This window comes from Semicossyphus pulcher, unplaced genomic scaffold, assembly GCF_022749685.1.
Source record: "Semicossyphus pulcher isolate SPU_LCO1_2020_fin unplaced genomic scaffold, fSemPul1.0.p SCAF_6, whole genome shotgun sequence".
In the NCBI taxonomy this organism is placed as follows: domain Eukaryota; kingdom Metazoa; phylum Chordata; class Actinopteri; order Labriformes; family Labridae; genus Semicossyphus; species Semicossyphus pulcher.
In genome coordinates this window covers 18,339,856-18,360,676 of record NW_027211737.1, presented here as the reverse complement: position 1 = coordinate 18,360,676, position 20,821 = coordinate 18,339,856, and the positions used below count along the sequence as shown (strand labels likewise).

The 20,821-nt window shown below is 39.6% G+C and overlaps 10 protein-coding genes and 1 non-coding gene across 11 annotated transcripts; 1 reads left to right on the top strand and 10 right to left on the bottom strand.

Annotated features, from left to right (window-relative positions):
* Window positions 1-726: 726 nt before the first annotated feature.
* On the bottom strand, window positions 727-1,517 carry LOC138610595 (polyubiquitin-like). Its single transcript, XM_069683383.1, has 2 exons — window positions 1,445-1,517; window positions 727-1,337 (listed from the first exon to the last, which is right to left on the bottom strand). The coding sequence occupies exon 2, from the start codon at window positions 1,323-1,325 to the stop codon at window positions 867-869; it is 459 nt and encodes a 152-aa protein (XP_069539484.1). The 5' UTR covers window positions 1,326-1,337; window positions 1,445-1,517; the 3' UTR covers window positions 727-866.
* Window positions 1,518-2,260: 743 nt separating this feature from the next.
* Window positions 2,261-3,558, bottom strand: LOC138609796 (glutamyl-tRNA(Gln) amidotransferase subunit C, mitochondrial-like). The gene is made up of 4 exons (XM_069682441.1): window positions 3,538-3,558; window positions 2,646-2,815; window positions 2,409-2,512; window positions 2,261-2,313 (listed from the first exon to the last, which is right to left on the bottom strand). The coding sequence occupies exons 1-4, from the start codon at window positions 3,556-3,558 to the stop codon at window positions 2,261-2,263; spliced, it is 348 nt and encodes a 115-aa protein (XP_069538542.1).
* A 1,010-nt stretch (window positions 3,559-4,568) lies between these two features.
* Window positions 4,569-5,418, bottom strand: LOC138610543 (polyubiquitin-like). The gene is made up of 2 exons (XM_069683307.1): window positions 5,339-5,418; window positions 4,569-5,232 (listed from the first exon to the last, which is right to left on the bottom strand). Exon 2 carries the CDS (start codon window positions 5,218-5,220, stop codon window positions 4,762-4,764), a length of 459 nt encoding a protein of 152 aa, XP_069539408.1. The 5' UTR covers window positions 5,221-5,232; window positions 5,339-5,418; the 3' UTR covers window positions 4,569-4,761.
* A 735-nt stretch (window positions 5,419-6,153) lies between these two features.
* Window positions 6,154-7,452, bottom strand: LOC138609795 (glutamyl-tRNA(Gln) amidotransferase subunit C, mitochondrial-like). Its single transcript, XM_069682440.1, has 4 exons — window positions 7,432-7,452; window positions 6,539-6,708; window positions 6,302-6,405; window positions 6,154-6,206 (listed from the first exon to the last, which is right to left on the bottom strand). Exons 1-4 carry the CDS (start codon window positions 7,450-7,452, stop codon window positions 6,154-6,156), a joined length of 348 nt encoding a protein of 115 aa, XP_069538541.1.
* Window positions 7,453-8,649: 1,197 nt separating this feature from the next.
* Window positions 8,650-9,552, bottom strand: LOC138610485 (polyubiquitin-like). Its single transcript, XM_069683247.1, has 2 exons — window positions 9,473-9,552; window positions 8,650-9,366 (listed from the first exon to the last, which is right to left on the bottom strand). Exon 2 carries the CDS (start codon window positions 9,352-9,354, stop codon window positions 8,896-8,898), a length of 459 nt encoding a protein of 152 aa, XP_069539348.1. The 5' UTR covers window positions 9,355-9,366; window positions 9,473-9,552; the 3' UTR covers window positions 8,650-8,895.
* Window positions 9,553-10,287: 735 nt separating this feature from the next.
* LOC138609794 (glutamyl-tRNA(Gln) amidotransferase subunit C, mitochondrial-like) lies at window positions 10,288-11,583 on the bottom strand. The gene is made up of 4 exons (XM_069682439.1): window positions 11,563-11,583; window positions 10,673-10,842; window positions 10,436-10,539; window positions 10,288-10,340 (listed from the first exon to the last, which is right to left on the bottom strand). Exons 1-4 carry the CDS (start codon window positions 11,581-11,583, stop codon window positions 10,288-10,290), a joined length of 348 nt encoding a protein of 115 aa, XP_069538540.1.
* A 1,000-nt stretch (window positions 11,584-12,583) lies between these two features.
* LOC138610505 (polyubiquitin-like) lies at window positions 12,584-13,443 on the bottom strand. The gene is made up of 2 exons (XM_069683268.1): window positions 13,364-13,443; window positions 12,584-13,257 (listed from the first exon to the last, which is right to left on the bottom strand). The coding sequence occupies exon 2, from the start codon at window positions 13,243-13,245 to the stop codon at window positions 12,787-12,789; it is 459 nt and encodes a 152-aa protein (XP_069539369.1). The 5' UTR covers window positions 13,246-13,257; window positions 13,364-13,443; the 3' UTR covers window positions 12,584-12,786.
* A 735-nt stretch (window positions 13,444-14,178) lies between these two features.
* LOC138609793 (glutamyl-tRNA(Gln) amidotransferase subunit C, mitochondrial-like) lies at window positions 14,179-15,474 on the bottom strand. Its single transcript, XM_069682438.1, has 4 exons — window positions 15,454-15,474; window positions 14,564-14,733; window positions 14,327-14,430; window positions 14,179-14,231 (listed from the first exon to the last, which is right to left on the bottom strand). Exons 1-4 carry the CDS (start codon window positions 15,472-15,474, stop codon window positions 14,179-14,181), a joined length of 348 nt encoding a protein of 115 aa, XP_069538539.1.
* Window positions 15,475-16,323: 849 nt separating this feature from the next.
* On the bottom strand, window positions 16,324-17,236 carry LOC138610534 (polyubiquitin-like). The gene is made up of 2 exons (XM_069683300.1): window positions 17,158-17,236; window positions 16,324-17,054 (listed from the first exon to the last, which is right to left on the bottom strand). The coding sequence occupies exon 2, from the start codon at window positions 17,040-17,042 to the stop codon at window positions 16,584-16,586; it is 459 nt and encodes a 152-aa protein (XP_069539401.1). The 5' UTR covers window positions 17,043-17,054; window positions 17,158-17,236; the 3' UTR covers window positions 16,324-16,583.
* Window positions 17,237-17,679: 443 nt separating this feature from the next.
* LOC138610680 (glutamyl-tRNA(Gln) amidotransferase subunit C, mitochondrial-like) lies at window positions 17,680-19,380 on the bottom strand. The gene is made up of 5 exons (XM_069683480.1): window positions 19,072-19,380; window positions 18,948-18,998; window positions 18,372-18,541; window positions 18,135-18,238; window positions 17,680-18,014 (listed from the first exon to the last, which is right to left on the bottom strand). The coding sequence occupies exons 1-5, from the start codon at window positions 19,249-19,251 to the stop codon at window positions 17,953-17,955; spliced, it is 567 nt and encodes a 188-aa protein (XP_069539581.1). The 5' UTR covers window positions 19,252-19,380; the 3' UTR covers window positions 17,680-17,952.
* A 419-nt stretch (window positions 19,381-19,799) lies between these two features.
* trnak-uuu (transfer RNA lysine (anticodon UUU)) lies at window positions 19,800-19,872 on the top strand. Its single transcript has one exon. It is a non-coding gene; the product is annotated as a tRNA-Lys (tRNA).
* The last annotated feature ends 949 nt before the right edge of the window (window positions 19,873-20,821 follow it).

Here is a 20,821-nt window from a genome sequence, read left to right as displayed (position 1 = left end):
AATCTGCCTCAAAGTCTTTCATTTTAGATTTGAAGGCATCAATATCAACTTTGTGCCTGTTCAGGTATGCATTTCACTGGCAGCACGTCATTGAACAGATGATGAGTCACATCTTGACACCGCTTGTTATTTTGTCTGTTTCTGCTTGCAGTTCAGAGTGCTGTTTGCCAACATGGTCGCCTTATTTTGGTACGCCTACCTGGCATCTGTGAGGAAATGAAGCTTCCTGACTCAGAAAATCTGCTTCTTCACTGTGGCTTTAACATGATGTGACTGTTTACTGCACTACTGTATACCTGTTCCTAATCTGGACCATAATTCACACTAACAGCCGCTCTTCTGATTGTCTGCCTACAAAACGTCTACTAAGAGGTGAAGCCTTCATAACATGCTGCTGTAGTATTTTGGATACATGTTTGTAATAACAGAACATAATAAAATATTTATTAAAAAATTACTTTTTTAAATGATATTTTGAATCTGCAGTGGTAAAGAGTGCCTTTCTGTGTCTTGTTGCTGGCTGTACAGGGGCTGAGCTGAAGTAATAGTGCAGTACAGGAAATACAAAAAAAACAGGCAAATTCACAAAATCCATTTATTTTTTGATCGTTTTTACAGAAGTGTAACATGTATTTGTCACATTAAAATCATGACATGATTTGTTGTATCTATAACAAATTTGTAATCTCAAAAATCATTAATGCAAAAAAAGTTCAACAAAGACAGGACCCATAAATCCAGGAATGCATTTTTCTTAATAAAAGTGTCTAATAACAAATATCCATACGGATGTATGTACTTCAATTATATTAAATAAAAAGATCAACTGTATTTAACTTTCAGTTGTATGATTAGCAGCAGTGTCCTCAGCTTCCTCTCAGACGCATCACCATGTCGATGGTGCTGTGCTCTTTGACGTGGTAGTCTGAAAGCTTCCCGCTCGTCATGTCCCTGCCCTGGAAAACGAGCCTCTGCTGGCTCACAGCGACCCCCTCACTCTCCTGGACCTTGAGCTTGAAGTCGTTCACAGTCTCCTCTGGTGTGATGTCATAGGGGTTCACTTTCCCCTTCTCGTTTCTGAGGAACACCTGGAACGTCGCTGTGACCAGAAGAGACACCCGGCAGCCGTTCTGCAGGGAGTAAAAACTCAGAGGCTTTGAGTCGTCGCTGAGGACAGTACTTGGTTCGTTCTCAAAAACCAGCTTCTGCGTGTCAGAGGAAACCCCGAGTCTCTCCTGGATCTGTCTCTTCAGAGAGCCCACCGTGTCCTGCGGGTTCACCGTCAGAGGGTGGGACTGGCCCAGTATTACAATGGTTATCTGCATGATGAAAGTGGCCTAAAAGAAAATTAAACAGAATCATTAGAATTAACAAATGCCTACAGATATAAAATAACAGTTAAGCCTTTTTTTGTATGTACGCGTCGATAGAGAGAGCTTCTTACCTTGTTATCGCTGTATAAAACTCCTCAGGGAAACTTCGAGAAAAGTCTCGAGACAATGACAGGTGAACAGACGATGCTCCGCAGCAGCTGTGCTGGAGGTTTGAGCTCACCACAATTTATATACAGTCTGATAAACACGCCCACTTTACTTAACATTAGTTTTCTCTCTCCTTTCTGCATAACTTTCGGTTTCCATTCTCCAAAACATGACGATGCTACTGTATCATTCTCATGCAATAAAAGGCACGTCAATGTGTTTACAACCCAGGTATCATCCTGAGTCATCAACAGGTGAAATAGAGAAATAGCTTAGTATGATTTAATGACAGATGTTAGAGGATTAACAGGGAGTTTTAGAGGATCAGCCTGTGTAAGGTCAAATCAGGAATGTCAAGTTCTGTTAAAGAAAGTTATTTCCTTTTATCAGATGAAATGACACTGATAAACACGTCATCGTTTATTTTTAGACACACACTCTTTGAAAAAATAACTAAGGAAACAAAACAGAAAAAGGCCAAAAAGTTAATTATGTTTTTCTATTACAGTTATAAAGAATGATACTGGACACTTAAAGATCATAATGTCAATTACAAATAACAACTGTACCTACAAGGTGCAGTTTTATTGAACTTCCTCCTGACAGGTTGACAAACACACTGCTCACTCACAATTTGAATGAAATGATACTGAAACTAAAACAGGAATAAACCAAAGATATTTAATGAAACTGAAATAACTAAATGTATGATAACAGAGTTTTATTTTTGGTGCAGAATGAAATATAATGAATTAATATAACAGATAAATTACTAAACATCAGAACTCTGAGTGCTTCAGCATGGCTGCCCTCGTTGGCAGAGGAATATTTCCTGTGATAACAAAACAAATCAATACTATTCAAGTAACGTCACGATCACAAATAACACTTATTGTTAGAAATACAAATAATCAGCGTTTTATTTACCTGGTGGAGCCACAAAATATTCTTCGACTGTGTTTTTGGAAAGCTGGAGCAGTTCTTCAGCACAGTCTCCATCAGTCACTGCATCCACCCTCAGGTTCAGCGCCCTGAATGTGCATGAAGAAAACATTTTGCATTCATAAAATAGACTTCACTAGAGTTTTACATGAGCTACAGTTGTTGCTCGTGTGTAATGGCATTTATTACAGCGATGAAAGGATAACAGCCTGTACCACACACCTGTCCTCCAGAACTGAATCCATTGGTTCAACCCCAGACGTGTCAACCACATGGAGCTGATCTGCAAACCGTATAGCCTTCTCCAAGCAGGCCAGTCCCTGTTTGGTGCGGAAATCAGCCAAGGCCAGACGCTCCAGTTTATCCACCAGGTCAGCAGGGATTTGGGAAGGCTGTAAAATCAATCATATGTTCAGAGATGTACACGTGACAATGTCCTTTCAACCATCACTTCAACATTTTCCCTGGACATAACTATTTAATAAAGTCATGACATCCGTTGCTCTGTCATGACTCATGCCCAATCATCTTTGACCTTTGATCATCTCTGTCGATTTGCATTCTGCTCTTTTGTTTTGTTGTCCTCATTGAGTCCTCTTCTCTTTGTGTCCTTTAAAAACAATAACACTAAAATAATAAAGTGAGTCTTTGTCTTGAGAAATCCCTTCTTTGAGTCACTAATTCATCTGCTTCAGTTCAACAAGGACCCGGCTTTCTGCTCCTTTTCTACTTTGTTATCAACATCCTGCAGGTGGGTCGTCTCACAGCCTGTCCCTCCTGCTCATCTCATTAGAGGGATAGGTACAGTATGGCACTGGCGTTAAGTTGGGGGACGTGCAAGAGACAGATTTATAAAACAAGAATGAGTGAAGTGTTCCCTGCAGAGATTTCCTCGGGGGGCGTGCTTCCCTCTTTAAAAATGATTAATCCATCCCACTTTGGGGGAAGCACATTGGAGATTTCCTGATTTTTAGCCCCTAGTAGAGGTGAAGTGTGAAACATGCATGATCCTACACTTCCCATAGTGCAACTTGATGACATCTTGTGGTACATCACACTCCATGCTCCCAGGTTCTAACTCTGCTTTTGCTCTTTAAATCTGTTATAATGTTACAGGTTTGGTAGGACTCCACATGACTAGTTATTGATCTGCAGAATTGGTGGGCTGCCGCTTTAAATATAACTTACTACTTCTCATGCTGTGTTTCATACCTTATATTAGTATTTAGTCCTCTGTATTCATTTATTATATGCAACATTACGCACACAATAAAGCTTTTTAAATGGACAACAATAAGTGTACATATATAATCATTGCAAGTCTATTTTCAGGCTAAAGGATGGGGAGACTTTGAAAAGAAGATGAGAGGAAGTTACTGGACTGCTTTAAAGATGAACTGGAAAGTATGGACTCCCTTCCAGTTCATCAATATCAACTTTGTGCCTGTTCAGGTATGCATTTCACTGGCAGCACGTCATTGAACAGATGATGAGTCACATCTTGACACCGCTTGTTATGTTGTCTGTTTCTGCTTGCAGTTCAGAGTGCTGTTTGCCAACATGGTCGCCTTATTTTGGTACGCCTACCTGGCATCTGTGAGGAAATGAAGCTTCCTGACTCAGAAAATCTGCTTCTTTACTGTGGCTTTAACATGATGTGACTGTTTACTGCACTACTGTATACCTGTTCCTAATCTGGACCATAATTCACACTAACAGCCGCTCTTCTGATTGTCTGCCTACAAAACGTCTACTAAGAGGTGAAGCCTTTCTAACATGCTGCTGTAGTATTTTGGATACATGACTGTGTTTGTAATAACAGAACATAATAAAATAGTTTATAACAAAGTATATTTTTACAGAGCATTGGGCAGATCTTGTAAAATATTGTGAATTTGGAAATATATGACTGAGACAGTCTATTTTATTTGTCACAATAATGATATTTTGAATCTGCAGTGGTAAAGAGTGCCTTTCTGTGTCTTGTTGCTGGCTGTACAGGGGCTGAGCTGAAGTCATAGTGCAGTACAGGAAATACAAAAAAACAGGCAAATTCAGAAATTCAATTTATTTTTTGAACGTTTTTACAGAAGTGTAACATGTATTTGTCACATTAAAATCATGACATGATTTGTTGTATCTATAACATATTTGTAATCTCAAAAAACATTAATGCAAAACAAGATCAACAAAGACAGGACCCATAAATCCAGGAATGCATTTTTCTCAATAAAAGTGTCTAATAACAAATATCCATACTGATGTATGTACTTCAATTATATTAAATAAAAAGATCAACTGTATTTAACATTCAGTTGTATGATTAGCAGCAGTGTCCTCAGCCTCCTCTCAGACGCATCACCATTTCGATGGTGCTGTGCTCTTTGACGTGGTAGTCTGAAAGCTTCCCGCTCGTCATGTCCCTGCTCTGGAAAACGAGCCTCTGCTGGCTCACAGCGACCCCCTCTCTCTCCTGGACCTTGAGCTTGAAGTCGTTCACAGTCTCATCTGGTGTGATGTCATAGGTGTTCACTTTCCCCTTCTCGTTTTTGAGGAACACCTGGAACGTCGCTGTGACCAGAAGAGTCACCCGGCAGCCGTTCTGCAGGGAGTAAAAACTCAGAGGCTTTGAGTCGTCGCTGAGAACAGTCCTGTGTCCGTTATCAAAGACCAGCTTCTGCGTGTGAGAGGAAACCCCGAGTCTCTCCTGGATCTGTCTCTTCAGAGAGCCCACCGTGTCCTGCGGGTTCACCGTCAGAGTGTGGGACTCGCCCAGCATTACAATGGTTATCTGCATGATGAAAGTGGCCTAAAAGAAAATTAAACAGAATAATTAGAATTGACAAATGCCTACAGATATAAAGTAACAGTTAGAATTTTATTTTATGTATGCGTCGATAGAGAGAGCTTCTTACCTTGTTATCGCTGTATAAAACTCCTCAGGGAAACTTCGAGAAAAGTCTCGAGACAATGACAGGAAAACAGACGATGCTCCGCAGCAGCTGTGCCGGAGGTTTGAGCTCACCACAGTTTACATACAGTCCGATAAACACGCCCATTTTACTTAACATTAGTTTTCTCTCTCCTTTCTGCATAACTTTCGGTTTCCATTCTCCAAAACATGACGCTGATACTGTATCATTCTCATGCAATAAAAGGCACGTCAATGTATTTACAACCCAGGTATCATCCTGAGTCATCAACAGGTGAAAAAGAGAAATAGCTTAGTATGTTTTAATGACTGTAATAGAGGATTAACAGGGAGTTTTAGATGATCAGCCTGTGTAAGGTCAAATCAGGAATGTCAAGTTCTGTTAAAGAAAGCTATTTCCTTTTATCAGATGAAATGAGACTGATAAACACGTCATCGTTTATTTTTAGACACACACTCTTTGAAAAAATAACTAAGGAAACAAAACAGAAAAAGGCCAAAAAGTTAAGTATGTTTTTCTATTATAGTTATAAAGAATGATACGGGACACTTAAAGATCATAATGTCAATTACAAATAACAACTGTACCTACAAGGTGCAGTTTTATTGAACTTCCTCATGACAGGTTGACAAACACACTGCTCACTCACAATTTGAATGAAATGATACTGAAACTAAAACAAGAATAAACCAAAGATATTTAATGAAACTGAAATAACTGAATGTATGACAACAGAGTTTTATTTTTGGTGCAGAATGAAATATAATGAATTAATATAACAGATAAATTACTAAACATCAGAACTCTGAGTGCTTCAGCATGGCTGCCCTCGTTGGCAGAGGAATATTTCCTGTGATAACAAAATAAATCAATACTATTCAAGTAACGTCACGATCACAAATAACACTTATTGTTAGAAATACAAATAATCAGCGTTTTATTTACCTGGTGGAGCCACAAAATATTCTTCGACTGTGTTTTTGGAAAGCTGGAGCAGTTCTTCAGCACAGTCTCCATCAGTCACTGCATCCACCCTCAGGTTCAGCGCCCTGAATGTGCATGAAGAAAACATTTTGCATTCATAAAATAGACTTCACTAGAGTTTTACATGAGCTACAGTTGTTGCTCGTGTGTAATGGCATTTATTACAGTGATGAAAGGATAACAGCCTGTACCACACACCTGTCCTCCAGAACTGAATCCATTGGTTCAACCCCAGACGTGTCAACCACATGGAGCTGATCTGCAAACCGTATAGCCTTCTCCAAGCAGGCCAGTCCCTGTTTGGTGCGGAAATCAACCAAGGCCAGACGCTCCAGTTTATCCACCAGGTCAGCAGGGATTTGGGAAGGCTGTAAAATCAATCATATGTTCAGATGTACACGTGACAATGTCCTTTCAACCATCACTTCAACATTTTCCCTGGACGTAACTATTTAATAAAGTCATGACATCCGTTGCTCTGTCATGACTCATGCCCAATCATCTTTGACCTTTGATCATGTCTGTCGATTTGCATTCTGCTCTTTTGTTTTGTTGTCCTCTAGAGTCCTTTTCTCTGTGTGTCTTTTAAAAACAATAACACTAAAATAATAAAGTGAGTCTTTGTCTTGAGAAATCCCTTCTTTGAGTCACTAATTCATCTGCTTCAGTTCAACAAGGACCCGGCTTTCTGCTCCTTTTCTACTTTGTTATCAACATCCTGCAGGTGGGTCGTCTCACAGCCTGTCCCTCCTGCTCATCTCATTAGAGGGATAGGTACAGTATGGCACTGGCGTTAAGTTGGGGGACGTGCAAGAGACAGATTTATAAAACAAGAATGAGTGAAGTGTTCCCTGCAGAGATTTCCTCGGGGGGCGTGCTTCTCGCGTGAAAAAAAAAAGATTAATCCATCCCACTTTGGGGGAAGCACATTGGGGATTTCCTGAATTTTAGCCCCTAGTAGAGGTGAAGTGTGAAACATGCATGATCCTACACTTCCCATAGTGCAACTTGATGACGTCTTGTGGTACATCACACTCCATGCTCCCAGGTTGTAACTCTGCTTTTGCTCTTTAAATCTGTTATAATGTTACAGGTTTGGTAGGACTCCACATGACTAGTTATTGATCTGCAGAATTGGTGGGCTGCCGCTTTAAATATAACTTACTACTTCTCATGCTGTGTTTCATACCTTATATTAGTATTTAGTCCTCTGTATTCATTTATTATATGCAACATTACGCACATAATAAAGCTTTTTAAATAGACAAAAATAAGTGTACACATATAATCATTGCAAGTCTATTTTCAGGCTAAAGGATGGGGAGACTTTGAAAAGAAGATGAGAGGAAGTTACTGGACTGCTTTAAAGATGAACTGGAAAGTCTGGACTCCCTTCCAGTTCATCAATTTTTTATTTTTTAGTGTATTTGACCTTTATTTAACCAGGTAGTCCCATTGAGATTAAGAATCTCATTTTCAAGGGAGACCTGGCCAAGACAGCAGCAAAAAACAAAAAGTTGCAGACAGACGCACAAACAGACAAATTAAAGAAGAAAAGAAAGTTGTACAAGCAGGTAATTTAAAGACATCGACATCTTATGGAATCTGCCTCAAAGTCTTTCATTTTAGATTTGAAGGCATCAATATCAACTTTGTGCCTGTTCAGGTATGCATTTCACTGGCAGCACGTCATTGAACAGATGATGAGTCACATCTTGACACCGCTTGTTATGTTGTCTGTTTCTGCTTTCAGTTCAGAGTGCTGTTTGCCAACATGGTCGCCTTATTTTGGTACGCCTACCTGGCATCTGTGAGGAAATGAAGCTTCCTGACTCAGAAAATCTGCTTCTTCACTGTGGCTTTAACATGATGTGACTGTTTACTGCACTACTGTATACCTGTTCCTAATCTGGACCAGAATTCACACTAACAGCCGCTCTTCTGATTGTCTGCCTACAAAACGTCTACTAAGAGGTGAAGCCTTTCTAACATGCTGCTGTAGTATTTTGGATACATGACTGTGTTTGTAATAACAGAACATAATAAAATAGTTTATAACAAAGTATATTTTTACAGAGCATTGGGCAGATCTTGTAAAATATTATTGTGAATTTGGAAATATATGACTGAGACAGTCTATTTTATTTGTCACAATAATGTTATTTTGAATCTGCAGTGGTAAAGAGTGCCTTTCTGTTTCTTGTTGCTGGCTGTACAGGGGCTGAGCTGAAGTAATAGTGCAGTACAGGAAATACAAAAAAACAGGCAAATTCACAAAATCCATTTATTTTTTGATCGTATTTACAGAAGTGTAACATGTATTTGTGACATTAAAATCATGACATGATTTGTTGTATCTATAACATATTTGTAATCTCAAAAAACATTAATGCAAAACAAGTTCAACAAAGACAGGACCCATAAATCCAGGAATGCATTTTTCTTAATTAAAGTGTCTAATAACAAATATCCATACTGATGTATGTACTTCAATTATATTAAATAAAAAGATCAACTGTATTTAACATTCAGTTGTATGATTAGCAGCAGTGTCCTCAGCCTCCTCTCAGACGCATCACCATTTCAATGGTGCTGTGCTCTTTGACGTGGTAGTCTGAAAGCTTCCCGCTCGTCATGTCCCTGCTCTGGAAAACGAGCCTCTGCTGGCTCACAGCGACCCCCTCTCTCTCCTGGACCTTGAGCTTGAAGTCGCACACAGTCTCATCTGGTGTGATGTCATAGGTGTTCACTTTCCCCTTCTCGTTTTTGAGGAACACCTGGAACGTCGCTGTGACCAGAAGAGACACCCGGCAGCCGTTCTGCAGGGAGTAAAAACTCAGAGGCTTTGAGTCGTCGCTGAGAACAGTCCTGTGTCCGTTATCAAAGACCAGCTTCTGCGTGTCAGAGGAAACCCCGAGTCTCTCCTGGATCTGTCTCTTCAGAGAGCCCACCGTGTCCTGCGGGTTCACCGTCAGAGTGTGGGACTCGCCCAGCATTACAATGGTTATCTGCATGATGAAAGTGGCCTAAAAGAAAATTAAACAGAATCATTAGAATTAACAAATGCCTACAGATATAAAATAACAGTTAGAATTTTTTTTTATGTATGCGTCGATAGAGAGAGCTTCTTACCTTGTTATCGCTGTATAAAACTCCTCAGGGAAACTTCGACAAAAGTCTCGAGACAATGACAGGTGAACAGACGATGCTCCGCAGCAGTTGTGCTGGAGGTTTGAGCTCACCACAGTTTATATACAGTCTGATAAACACGCCCACTTTACTTAACATTAGTTTTCTGTCTCCTTTCTGCATAACTTTTGGTTTCCATTCTCCAAAACATGACTATGATACTGTATCATTCTTATGCAATAAAAGGCACGTCAATGTATTTACAACCCAGGTATCATCCTGAGTCATCAACAGGTGAGAAGAGAAATAGCTTAGTATGATTTAATGACAGATGTTAGAGGATTAACAGGGAGTTTTAGATGATCAGCCTGTGTAAGGTCAAATCAGGACTGTCAAGTTCTGTTAAAGAAAGTTATTTCATTTTATCAGATGAAATGAGACTGATAAACACGTCATCGTTTATTTTTAGACACACACTCTTTGAAAAAGTAACTAAGGAAACAAAACAGAAAAAGGCCGAAAAGTTAAGTATGTTTTTCTATTACAGTTATAAAGAATGATACGGGACACTTAAAGATCATAATGTCAATTACAAATAACAACTGTACCTACAAGGTGCAGTTTTATTGAACTTCCTCCTGACAGGTTGACAAACACACTGCTCACTCACAATTTGAATGAAATGATACTGAAACTAAAACAAGAATAAACCAAAGATATTTAATGAAAATGAAAAAACTAAATGTATGACAACAGAGTTTTATTTTTGGTGCAGAATGAAATATAATGAATTAATATAACAGATAAATTACTAAACATCAGAACTCTGAGTGCTTCAGCATGGCTGCCCTCGTTGGCAGAGGAATATTTCCTGTGGTAACAAAACAAATCAATACTATTCAAGTAACGTCACGATCACAAATAACACTTATTGTTAGAAATACAAATAATCAGCGTTTTATTTACCTGGTGGAGCCACAAAATATTCTTCGACTGTGTTTTTGGAAAGCTGGAGCAGTTCTTCAGCACAGTCTCCATCAGTCACTGCATCCACCCTCAGGTTCAGCGCCCTGAATGTGCATGAAGAAAACATTTTGCATTCATAAAATAGACTTCACGAGAGTTTTACATGAGCTACAGTTGTTGCCTGTGTGTAATGGCATTTATTACAGTGATGAATGGAAAACAGCCTGTTCCACACACCTGTCCTCCAGAACTGAGTCCATTGGTTCAACCCCAGACGTGTCAACCACATGGAGCTGATCTGCAAACCGTATAGCCTTCTCCAAGCAGGCCAGTCCCTGTTTGGTGCGGAAATCAACCAAGGCCAGACGCTCCAGTTTATCCACCAGGTCAGCAGGGATTTGGGAAGGCTGTAAAATCAATCATATGTTCAGATGTACACGTGACAATGTCCTTTCAACCATCACTTCAACATTTTCCCTGGACGTAACTATTTAATAAAGTCATGACATCCGTTGCTCTGTCATGACTCATGCCCAATCATCTTTGACCTTTGATCATCTCTATCGATTTGCATTCTGCTCTTTTGTTTTGTTATCCTCATTGAGTCCTTTTCTCTTTGTGTCCTTTAAAAACAATAACACTAAAATAATAAAGTGAGTCTTTGTCTTGAGAAATCCCTTCTTTGAGTCACTAATTCATCTGCTTCAGTTCAACAAGGACCCGGCTTTCTGCTCCTTTTCTACTTTGTTATCAACATCCTGCAGGTGGGTCGTCTCACAGCCTGTCCCTCCTGCTCATCTCATTAGAGGGATAGGTACAGTATGGCACTGGCGTTAAGTTGGGGGACGTGCAAGAGGCAGATTTATAAAACAAGAATGAGTGAAGTGTTCCCTGCAGAGATTTCCTCGGGGGGCGTGCTTCCCTCTTTAAAAATGATTAATCCATCCCACTTTGGAGGAAGCACATTGGAGATTTCCTGATTTTTAGCCCCTAGTAGAGGTGAAGTGTGAAACATGCATGATCCTACACTTCCCATAGTGCAACTTGATGACGTCTTGTGGTACATCACACTCCATGCTCCCAGGTTGTAACTCTGCTTTTGCTCTTTAAATCTGTTATAATGTTACAGGTTTGGTAGGACTCCACATGACTAGTTATTGATCTGCAGAATTGGTGGGCTGCCGCTTTAAATATAACTTACTACTTCTCATGCTGTGTTTCATACCTTATATTAGTATTTAGTCCTCTGTATTCATTTATTATATGCAACATTACGCACATAATAAAGCTTTTTAAATAGACAAAAATAAGTGTACACATATAATCATTGCAAGTCTATTTTCAGGCTAAAGGATGGGGAGACTTTGAAAAGAAGATGAGAGGAAGTTACTGGACTGCTTTAAAGATGAACTGGAAAGTATGGACTCCCTTCCAGTTCATCAATATCAACTTTGTGCCTGTTCAGGTATGCATTTCACTGGCATCACGTCATTGAACAGATGATGAGTCACATCTTGACACCGCTTGTTATGTTGTCTGTTTCTGCTTGCAGTTCAGAGTGCTGTTTGCCAACATGGTCGCCTTATTTTGGTACGCCTACCTGGCATCTGTGAGGAAATGAAGCTTCCTGACTCAGAAAATCTGCTTCTTTACTGTGGCTTTAACATGATGTGACTGTTTACTGCACTACTGTAGACCTGTTCCTAATCTGGACCATAATTCACACTAACAGCCGCTCTTCTGATTGTCTGCCTACAAAACGTCTACTAAGAGGTGAAGCCTTTCTAACATGCTGCTTTAGTATTTTGGATACATGACTGTGTTTGTAATAACAGAACATAATAAAATAGTTTATAACAAAGTATATTTTTACAGAGCATTGGGCAGATCTTGTAAAATATTGTGAATTTGGAAATATATGACTGAGACAGTCTATTTTATTTGTCACAATAATGTTATTTTGAATCTGCAGTGGTAAAGAGTGCCTTTCTGTGTCTTGTTAGTGGCTGTACAGGGGCTGAGCTGAAGTCATAGTGCAGTACAGGAAATACAAAAAAACAGGCAAATTCAGAAATTCAATTTATTTTTTGAACGTTTTTACAGAAGTGTAACATGTATTTGTCACATTAAAATCATAACATGATTTGTTGTATCTATAACATATTTGTAATCTCAAAAAACATTAATGCAAAACAAGTTCAACAAAGACAGGACCCATAAATCCAGGAATGCATTTTTCTTAATTAAAGTGTCTAATAACAAATATCCATACGGATGTATGTACTTAAATTATATTACATAAAAAGATCAACTGTATTTAACATTCAGTTGTATGATGAGCAGCAGTGTCCTCAGCCTCCTCTCAGACGCATCACCATTTCGATGGTGCTGTGCTCTTTGACGTGGTAGTCTGAAAGCTTCCCGCTCTTCATGTCACTGCCCCCGAAAACGAGCCTCTGCTGGCTCACAGCGACCCCCTCTCTCTCCTGGACCTTGAGCTTGAAGTCGTTCACAGTCTCATCTGGTGTGATGTCATAGGTGTTCACTTTCCCCTTCTCGTTTTTGAGGAACACCTGGAACGTCGCTGTGACCAGAAGAGTCACCCGGCAGCCGTTCTGCAGGGAGTAAAAACTCAGAGGCTTTGAGTCGTCGCTGAGAACAGTCCTGTGTCCGTTATCAAAGACCAGCTTCTGCGTGTGAGAGGAAACCCCGAGTCTCTCCTGGATCTGTCTCTTCAGAGAGCCCACCGTGTCCTGCGGGTTCACCGTCAGAGTGTGGGACTCGCCCAGCATTACAATGGTTATCTGCATGATGAAAGTGGCCTAAAAGAAAATTAAACAGAATAATTAGAATTGACAAATGCCTACAGATATAAAATAACAGTTAGAATTTTAGTTTATGTATGCGTCGATAGAGAGAGCTTCTTACCTTGTTATCGCTGTATAAAACTCCTCAGGGAAACTTCGAGAAAAGTCTCGAGACAATGACAGGAAAACAGACGATGCTCCGCAGCAGCTGTGCCGGAGGTTTGAGCTCACCACAGTTTATATACAGTCTGATAAACACGCCCACTTTACTTAACATTAGTTTTCTGTCTCCTTTCTGCATAACTTTCGGTTTCCATTCTCCAAAACATGACTATGGTACTGTATCATTCTCATGCAATAAAAGGCACGTCAATGTATTTACAACCCAGGTATCATCCTGAGTCATCAACAGGTGAAAAAGAGAAATAGCTTAGTATGATTTAATGACCGTAATAGAGGATTAACAGGGAGTTTTAGATGATCAGCCTGTGTAAGGTCAAATCAGGACTGTCAAGTTCTGTTAAAGAAAGTTATTTCCTTTTATCAGATGAAATGAGACTGATAAACACGTCATCGTTTATTTTTAGACACACACTCTTTGAAAAAATAACTAAGGAAACAAAACAGAAAAAGGCCAAAAAGTTAAGTATGTTTTTCTATTACAGTTATAAAGAATGATACTGGACACTTAAAGATCATAATGTCAATTACAAATAACAACTGTACCTGCAAGGTGCAGTTTTATTGAACTTCCTCCTGACAGGTTGACAAACACACTGCTCACTCACAATTTGAATGAAATGATACTGAAACTAAAACAAGAATAAACCAAAGATATTTAATGAAACTGAAATAACTGAATGTATGACAACAGAGTTTTATTTTTGGTGCAGAATGAAATATAATGAATTAATATAACAGATAAATTACTAAACATCAGAACTCTGAGTGCTTCAGCATGGCTGCCCTCGTTGGCAGAGGAATATTTCCTGTGGTAACAAAACAAATCAATACTATTCAAGTAACGTCACGATCACAAATAACACTTATTGTTAGAAATACAAATAATCAGCGTTTTATTTACCTGGTGGAGCCACAAAATATTCTTCGACTGTGTTTTTGGAAAGCTGGAGCAGTTCTACAGCACAGTCTCCATCAGTCACTGCATCCACCCTCAGGTTCAGCGCCCTGAATGTGCATGAAGAAAACATTTTGCATTCATAAAATAGACTTCACGAGCGTTTTACATGAGCTACAGTTGTTGCTCGTGTGTAATGGCATTTATTACAGCGATGAAAGGATAAGAGCCTGTACCACACACCTGTCCTCCAGAACTGAATCCATTGGTTCAACCCCAGACGTGTCAACCACATGGAGCTGATCTGCAAACCGTATAGCCTTCTCCAAGCAGGCCAGTCCCTGTTTGGTGCGGAAATCAGCCAAGGCCAGACGCTCCAGTTTATCCACCAGGTCAGCAGGGATTTGGGAAGGCTGTAAAATCAATCATATGTTCAGATGTACACGTGACAATGTCCTTTCAACCATCACTTCAACATTTTCCCTGGACGTAACTATTTAATAAAGTCATGACATCCATTGCTCTGTCGTAACTCATGCCCAATCATCTTTGACCTTCAATCATGTCTGTCGATTTGCATTCTGCTCTTTTGTTTTGTTGTCCTCATTGAGTCCTTTTCTCTTTGTGTCTTTTAAAAACAATAACACTAAAATAATAAAGTGAGTCTTTGTCTTGAGAAATCCCTTCTTTGAGTCACTAATTCATCTGCTTCAGTTCAACAAGGACCCGACTTTCTGCTCCTTTTCTACTTTGTTATCAACATCCTGCAGGTGGGTCGTCTCACAGCCTGTCCCTCCTGCTCATCTCATTAGAGGGATAGGTACGGTATGGCACTGGCGTTAAGTTGGGGGACGTGCAAGAGGCAGATTTATAAAACAAGAATGAGTGAAGTGTTCCCTGCAGAGATTTCCTCGGGGGGCGTGCTTGTCGCTTTAAAAAGGATTAATCCATCCCACTTTGGAGGAAGCACATTGGGGATTTCCTGAATTTTAGCCCCTAGTAGAGGTGAAGTGTGAAACATGCATGATCCTACACTTCCCATAGTGCAACTTGATGACATCTTGTGGTACATCACACTCCATGCTCCCAGGTTGTAACTCTGCTTTTGCTCTTTAAATCTGTTATAATGTTACAGGTTTGGTAGGACTCCACATGACTAGTTATTGATCTGCAGAATTGGTGGGCTGCCGCTTTAAATATAACTTATTACTTCTCATGCTGTGTTTCATACCTTATATTAGTATTTAGTCCTCTGTATTCATTTATTATATGCAACATTAAGCACACAATAAAGCTTTTTAAATAGACAAAAATAAGTGTACACATATAATCATTGCAAGTCTATTTTCAGGCTAAAGGATGGGGAGACTTTGAAAAGAAGATGAGAGGAAGTTACTGGACTGCTTTAAAGATGAACTGGAAAGTATGGACTCCCTTCCAGTTCATCAATATCAACTTTGTGCCTGTTCAGGTATGCATTTCACTGGCATCACATCATTGAACAGATGATGAGTCACATCTTGACACCGCTTGTTATGTTGTCTGTTTCTGCATTCAGTTCAGAGTGCTGTTTGCCAACATGGTCGCCTTATTTTGGTACGCCTACCTGGCATCTGTGAGGAAATGAAGCTTCCTGACTCAGAAAATCTGCTTCTTCACTGTGGCTTTAACATGATGTGACTGTTTACTGCACTACTGTAGACCTGTTCCTAATCTGGACCATAATTCACACTTACAGTCGCTCTTCTGATTGTCTGCCTACAAAACGTCTACTAAGAGGTGAAGCCTTTCTAACATGCTGCTGTAGTATTTTGGATACATGACTGTGTTTGTAATAACAGAACATAATAAAATATTTTTTTAAATGTTATTTTGAATCTGCAGTGGTAAAGAGTGCCTTTCTGTGTCTTGTTGCTGGCTGTACAGGGGCTGAGCTGAAGTCATAGTGCAGTACAGGAAATACAAAAAAACAGGCAAATTCACAAAATCCATTTATTTTTTGATCGTATTTACAGAAGTGTAACATGTATTTGTCACATTAAAATCATGACATGATTTGTTGTATCTATAACATATTTGTAATCTCAAAAAACATTAATGCAAAACAAGTTCAACAAAGACAGGACCCATAAATCCAGGAATGCATTTTTCTTATTTAAAGTGTCTAATAACAAATATCCATACGGATGTATGTACTTCAATTATATTAAATAAAAAGATCAACTGTATTTAACTTTCAGTTGTATGATTAGCAGCAGTGTCCTCAGCCTCCTCTCAGACGCATCACCATTTCAATGGTGCTGTGCTCTTTGACGTGGTAGTCTGAAAGCTTCTCCCTCGTCATGTCCCTGCCCCCGAAAACGAGCCTCTGCTGGCTCACAGCGACCCCCTCTCTCTCCTGGACCTTGAGCTTGAAGTCGTTCACAGTCTCATCTGGTGTGATGTCATAGGTGTTCAATTTCCCCTTCTCGTTTCTGAGGAACACCTGGAACGTCGCTGTGACCAGAAGAGACACCCGGCAGCCGTTCTGCAGGGAGTAAAAACTCAGAGGCTTTAAGTCGTCGCTGAGAACAGTCCTGTGTCCGTTCTCAAAGACCAGCTTCTGCGTGTGAGAGGAAACCCCGAGTCTCTCCTGGATCTGTCTCTTCAGAGAGCCCACCGTGTCCTGCGGGTTCACCGTCAGAGTGTGGGACTCGCCCAGCATAACAATGGTTATCTGCATGATGAAAGTGGCCTAAAAGAAAATTAAACAGAATAATTAGAATTAACAAATGCCTACAGATATAAAATAACAGTTAAGCTTTTTTATGTATGCGTCGATAGAGAGAGCTTCTTACCTTGTTGTCGCTGTATAAAACTCCTCAGGGAAACTTCGCGAAAAGTCTCGAGACGATAACAGGTGAACAGACGATGCTCCGCAGCAGCTGTGCCGCAAATTTGAGCTCACCACAGTTTATATAGTCTGATAAACACGCCCACTTTACTTAACATTCGTTTTCTCTCTCCTTTCTGCATAACTTTCGGTTTCCATTCTCCAAAACATGACGCTGCTACTTTATCGTTCTCATGCAATATAAGGCACGTCAATGTGTTTATAACGCAGGTATAATGGTGAAACGCATTTACCAAATCAGTAATTTACCAGGTGAAACAGCTTAGTATGATTGAATTTTGGATAATTAGGCCTGTGTAATGTCAAATCAGGACTTTGACGTTCTGTTAAATACAACTATTAAATTATATCAGATGAAATGAGACTGACAAACATGTCATAGTTTATTTTAAGACATACTCTTTGAAAAATAACTTTCTAAGGAAAGAAAACAGAAAGAGGCATAAAGATCAAGTCTTTTTTTTTATTGCAGCAATAAAGAATGATACGGGACACTGAAAGATCATAATGTCAATTACAAATAACAACTATGTACCTACAATGTGCAGTTTTATTGAACTTCCTCATGACAGGTTTACAAACACACTGCTCACTCACAATGTGAATGAAATGATACTGAAACTAAAACAAGAAAAAAAACATATTCAATGAAAATGAGAAAAAAAACCCGAAATGTATAGCAACAGAGTTTTACACCCAGAATGAAATATAATAAATAAAACAGTTAAATTAATAAACATCAGAACTCTGAGTGCTTCAGCATGGCAGCTCTCTCCTCTCTCGTTGGTAGAGGAATATTTCCTGTGATAACAAAATAATGATCAAAAATCATTTCTAACTTCATTCGCTTATCATCTAGAAACTGTGCAACAAGCAATGAAACCCATTTTTAGCAATACAAATAATCAGCGTTTTATTTACCTGGTGGAGCCACAAAATATTCTTCGACTGTGTTTTTGGAAAGCTGGAGCAGTTCTTCAGCACAGTCTCCATCAGTCACTGCATCCACCCTCAGGTTCAGCGCCCTGAATGTGCATGAAGAAAACATTTTGCATTCATAAAATAGACTTCACTAGAGTTTTAAATGAGCTACAGTTGTTGCTCGTGTGTAATGACATTTATAACAGTGATGAAAGGATAACAGCCTGTACCACACACCTGTCCTCCAGAACTGAATCCATTGGTTCAACCCCAGACGTGTCAACCACATGGAGCTGATCTGCAAACCGTATAGCCTTCTCCAAGCAGGCCAGTCCCTGTTTGGTGCGGAAATCAACCAAGGCCAGACGCTCCAGTTTATCCACCAGGTCAGCGGGGATTTGGGAAGGCTGTAAAATCAATCATATGTTCAGAGATGTACACGTGACAATGTCCTTTCGAAAATCACTTCAAGAATTGTCCTGTACGTAACCATTTAATAAAGTCATTACAGCAATTGCTCTGTCATGACTCATGCCCGATAATATTCGACCTTTGATCATCTCTGCCAATATGATTTTCTTTTTGAGTCCATCAAAACAAAAAAAGTTACTTTATTTTCCTTATTCAAACACTTCTTTCAGTGTAAGTCACCTGATTCAATGTGGGACAGCGAAAGTATCCTTAAGATGGGCTTTCAACTGAATATCTCCAGTACAAACGTCACTTAAAAGCATTGGGCCACCTAGCTTTACTTAGCATATTATAATGCAGGTACTGAATTGAGTTTACATCACCACTACATGAGGATATTACCGGGGGAAGTTGGTCCTCTGGTACTGGTTCCCATGTTGCAACCTTTGGCACCTATTAGAAGAGACACAGTTAACTGAACTGTCTACTAAATAATCCGACTAAATTTGAAATAATAATCACTTACCTTGGGGTTGTGTGGTTGAGAGCTAAACAGACGCGTTACACATGTGAAGTGGTTTCTGTGGAAGTTTTCTAAGTTCGTTGCTAAGTTTTCTTTGTTTGCTAACAGGCTAAATGAATGCCGAATGATTTTCATCGACACGCCGCAGCACGCGCGTTTCGAAATAAAAATTAACAGTGACATTTTTTAGCCCACTTAGCTACCCAGCAAAGTCTAAGTTGTTTAAAAAGCATGTTACATTTTCTACGTCTTTGCAACTCACCAGGAAGGTCAGTGCAGGGGTATAAACATGCACGAAGCACATGAATATAGCTAACCGGTTGCCGTAGCTAGCGCAGGGGAGGCAATTCGAGATGCTGCCCTTCCGCTCACTTCCTGCTTCGCTTGTGTACAAAGCAGCAACAACAGGCCAATGCGGTTAAAATTTAGACGTGGTTGCTTATTCAGGATTCAAGTATTTAGGAACATTGTTTAATTAAATGTTTTATCGTTATCGACAAAATGTCGTTAAGTAAAACACCACTGAAAGATGCTTAAATGTGCAACAGGCCTTTCCGGTGTCGAACTCTGCCGTTGGCGCAGGCATTTTATTGTATTACATGATAGCTGTATGTGACGTATATTAGCTGGTGGTAGGCGTCGTGTAGGGCTACATGCAATCACACAAACATGACTTCAACAATACATACATCATCTTTATAAGGTTTCAGTGGTTTCTGATACTCTCATGAGCCCGGATAGCTCAGTCGGTAGAGCATCAGACTTTTAATCTGAGGGTCCAGGGTTCAAGTCCCTGTTCGGGCGAACGTACTTTTGTTTCTTGTTCTGTTAAAAGTCTTTGGCCATGTTAGCCACCCTGCCGATTCCTACAAATAGGGTTGCCAGGTCTTTGTGCCAAATCCTGCCCAGCAGCCAGTCATACACCTAAAAAATCTAAATATGCTCCTGCCAAACCATACCTATTGTTTTAAGTCCAACAGCATTTTCTGTCATTGCCAAATGCATTACAAAATCTACACAGAAACAGCAAAACAGGTTAAGAGCGCCGTATTTTTGGAAAATGAAACAAAATGTAATGGAAATTGCAATATAGCCTAGTGCAATATTAAAATTGCATTGCACATTTTTTTGATCAAGGTAAAATGTGTCACAGAACAGCATTATAATGAAGTACAGCCATGTCGCGGAGATGTCTTGGCCTTCAAATCTTGTTCTCCAGATGTTAGAACATGGTCCTAACATCCTGCAGGAAACCTTAACCTGGCAACTCTGGCAACTGATGAGGGGGTTGATTTGTCAGCCAATGAACTATTGCAACAAATCACATGACAGCTTTCCATTTGACCTTACCTTAAAGGAATATAAATCGGTGATCAACGCTGTCTCCTGATACAGCGAAACCCAAAGTTTGGAGCTTGAGAAATCATTTTTCTGAGTCCGTTTTGACTGCAAAGTCAACAACATAGTTTGGTAGAGAGTGAAGAGGTTATCTGTTTCTTCTCTACAATATTTAAATGAGCTCTGTGTTGAAGTGTTTTTGACGTTATAGAAAGTTGATCCACTAAACAGGATGGTGAAACGCATTTACCAAATCAGTTCAGACTTAGCAACATTAAACTCACATGACTGATCAGCTGACCATTGCTGCGTGCATTAGAATAATTGCAATCCTTTGTCTTTGATTACAGCATTTAACATGACTGATACCAGCTATCATGACCATCTTCCTTCTTCTGTCCATCTCTTCTGTCTT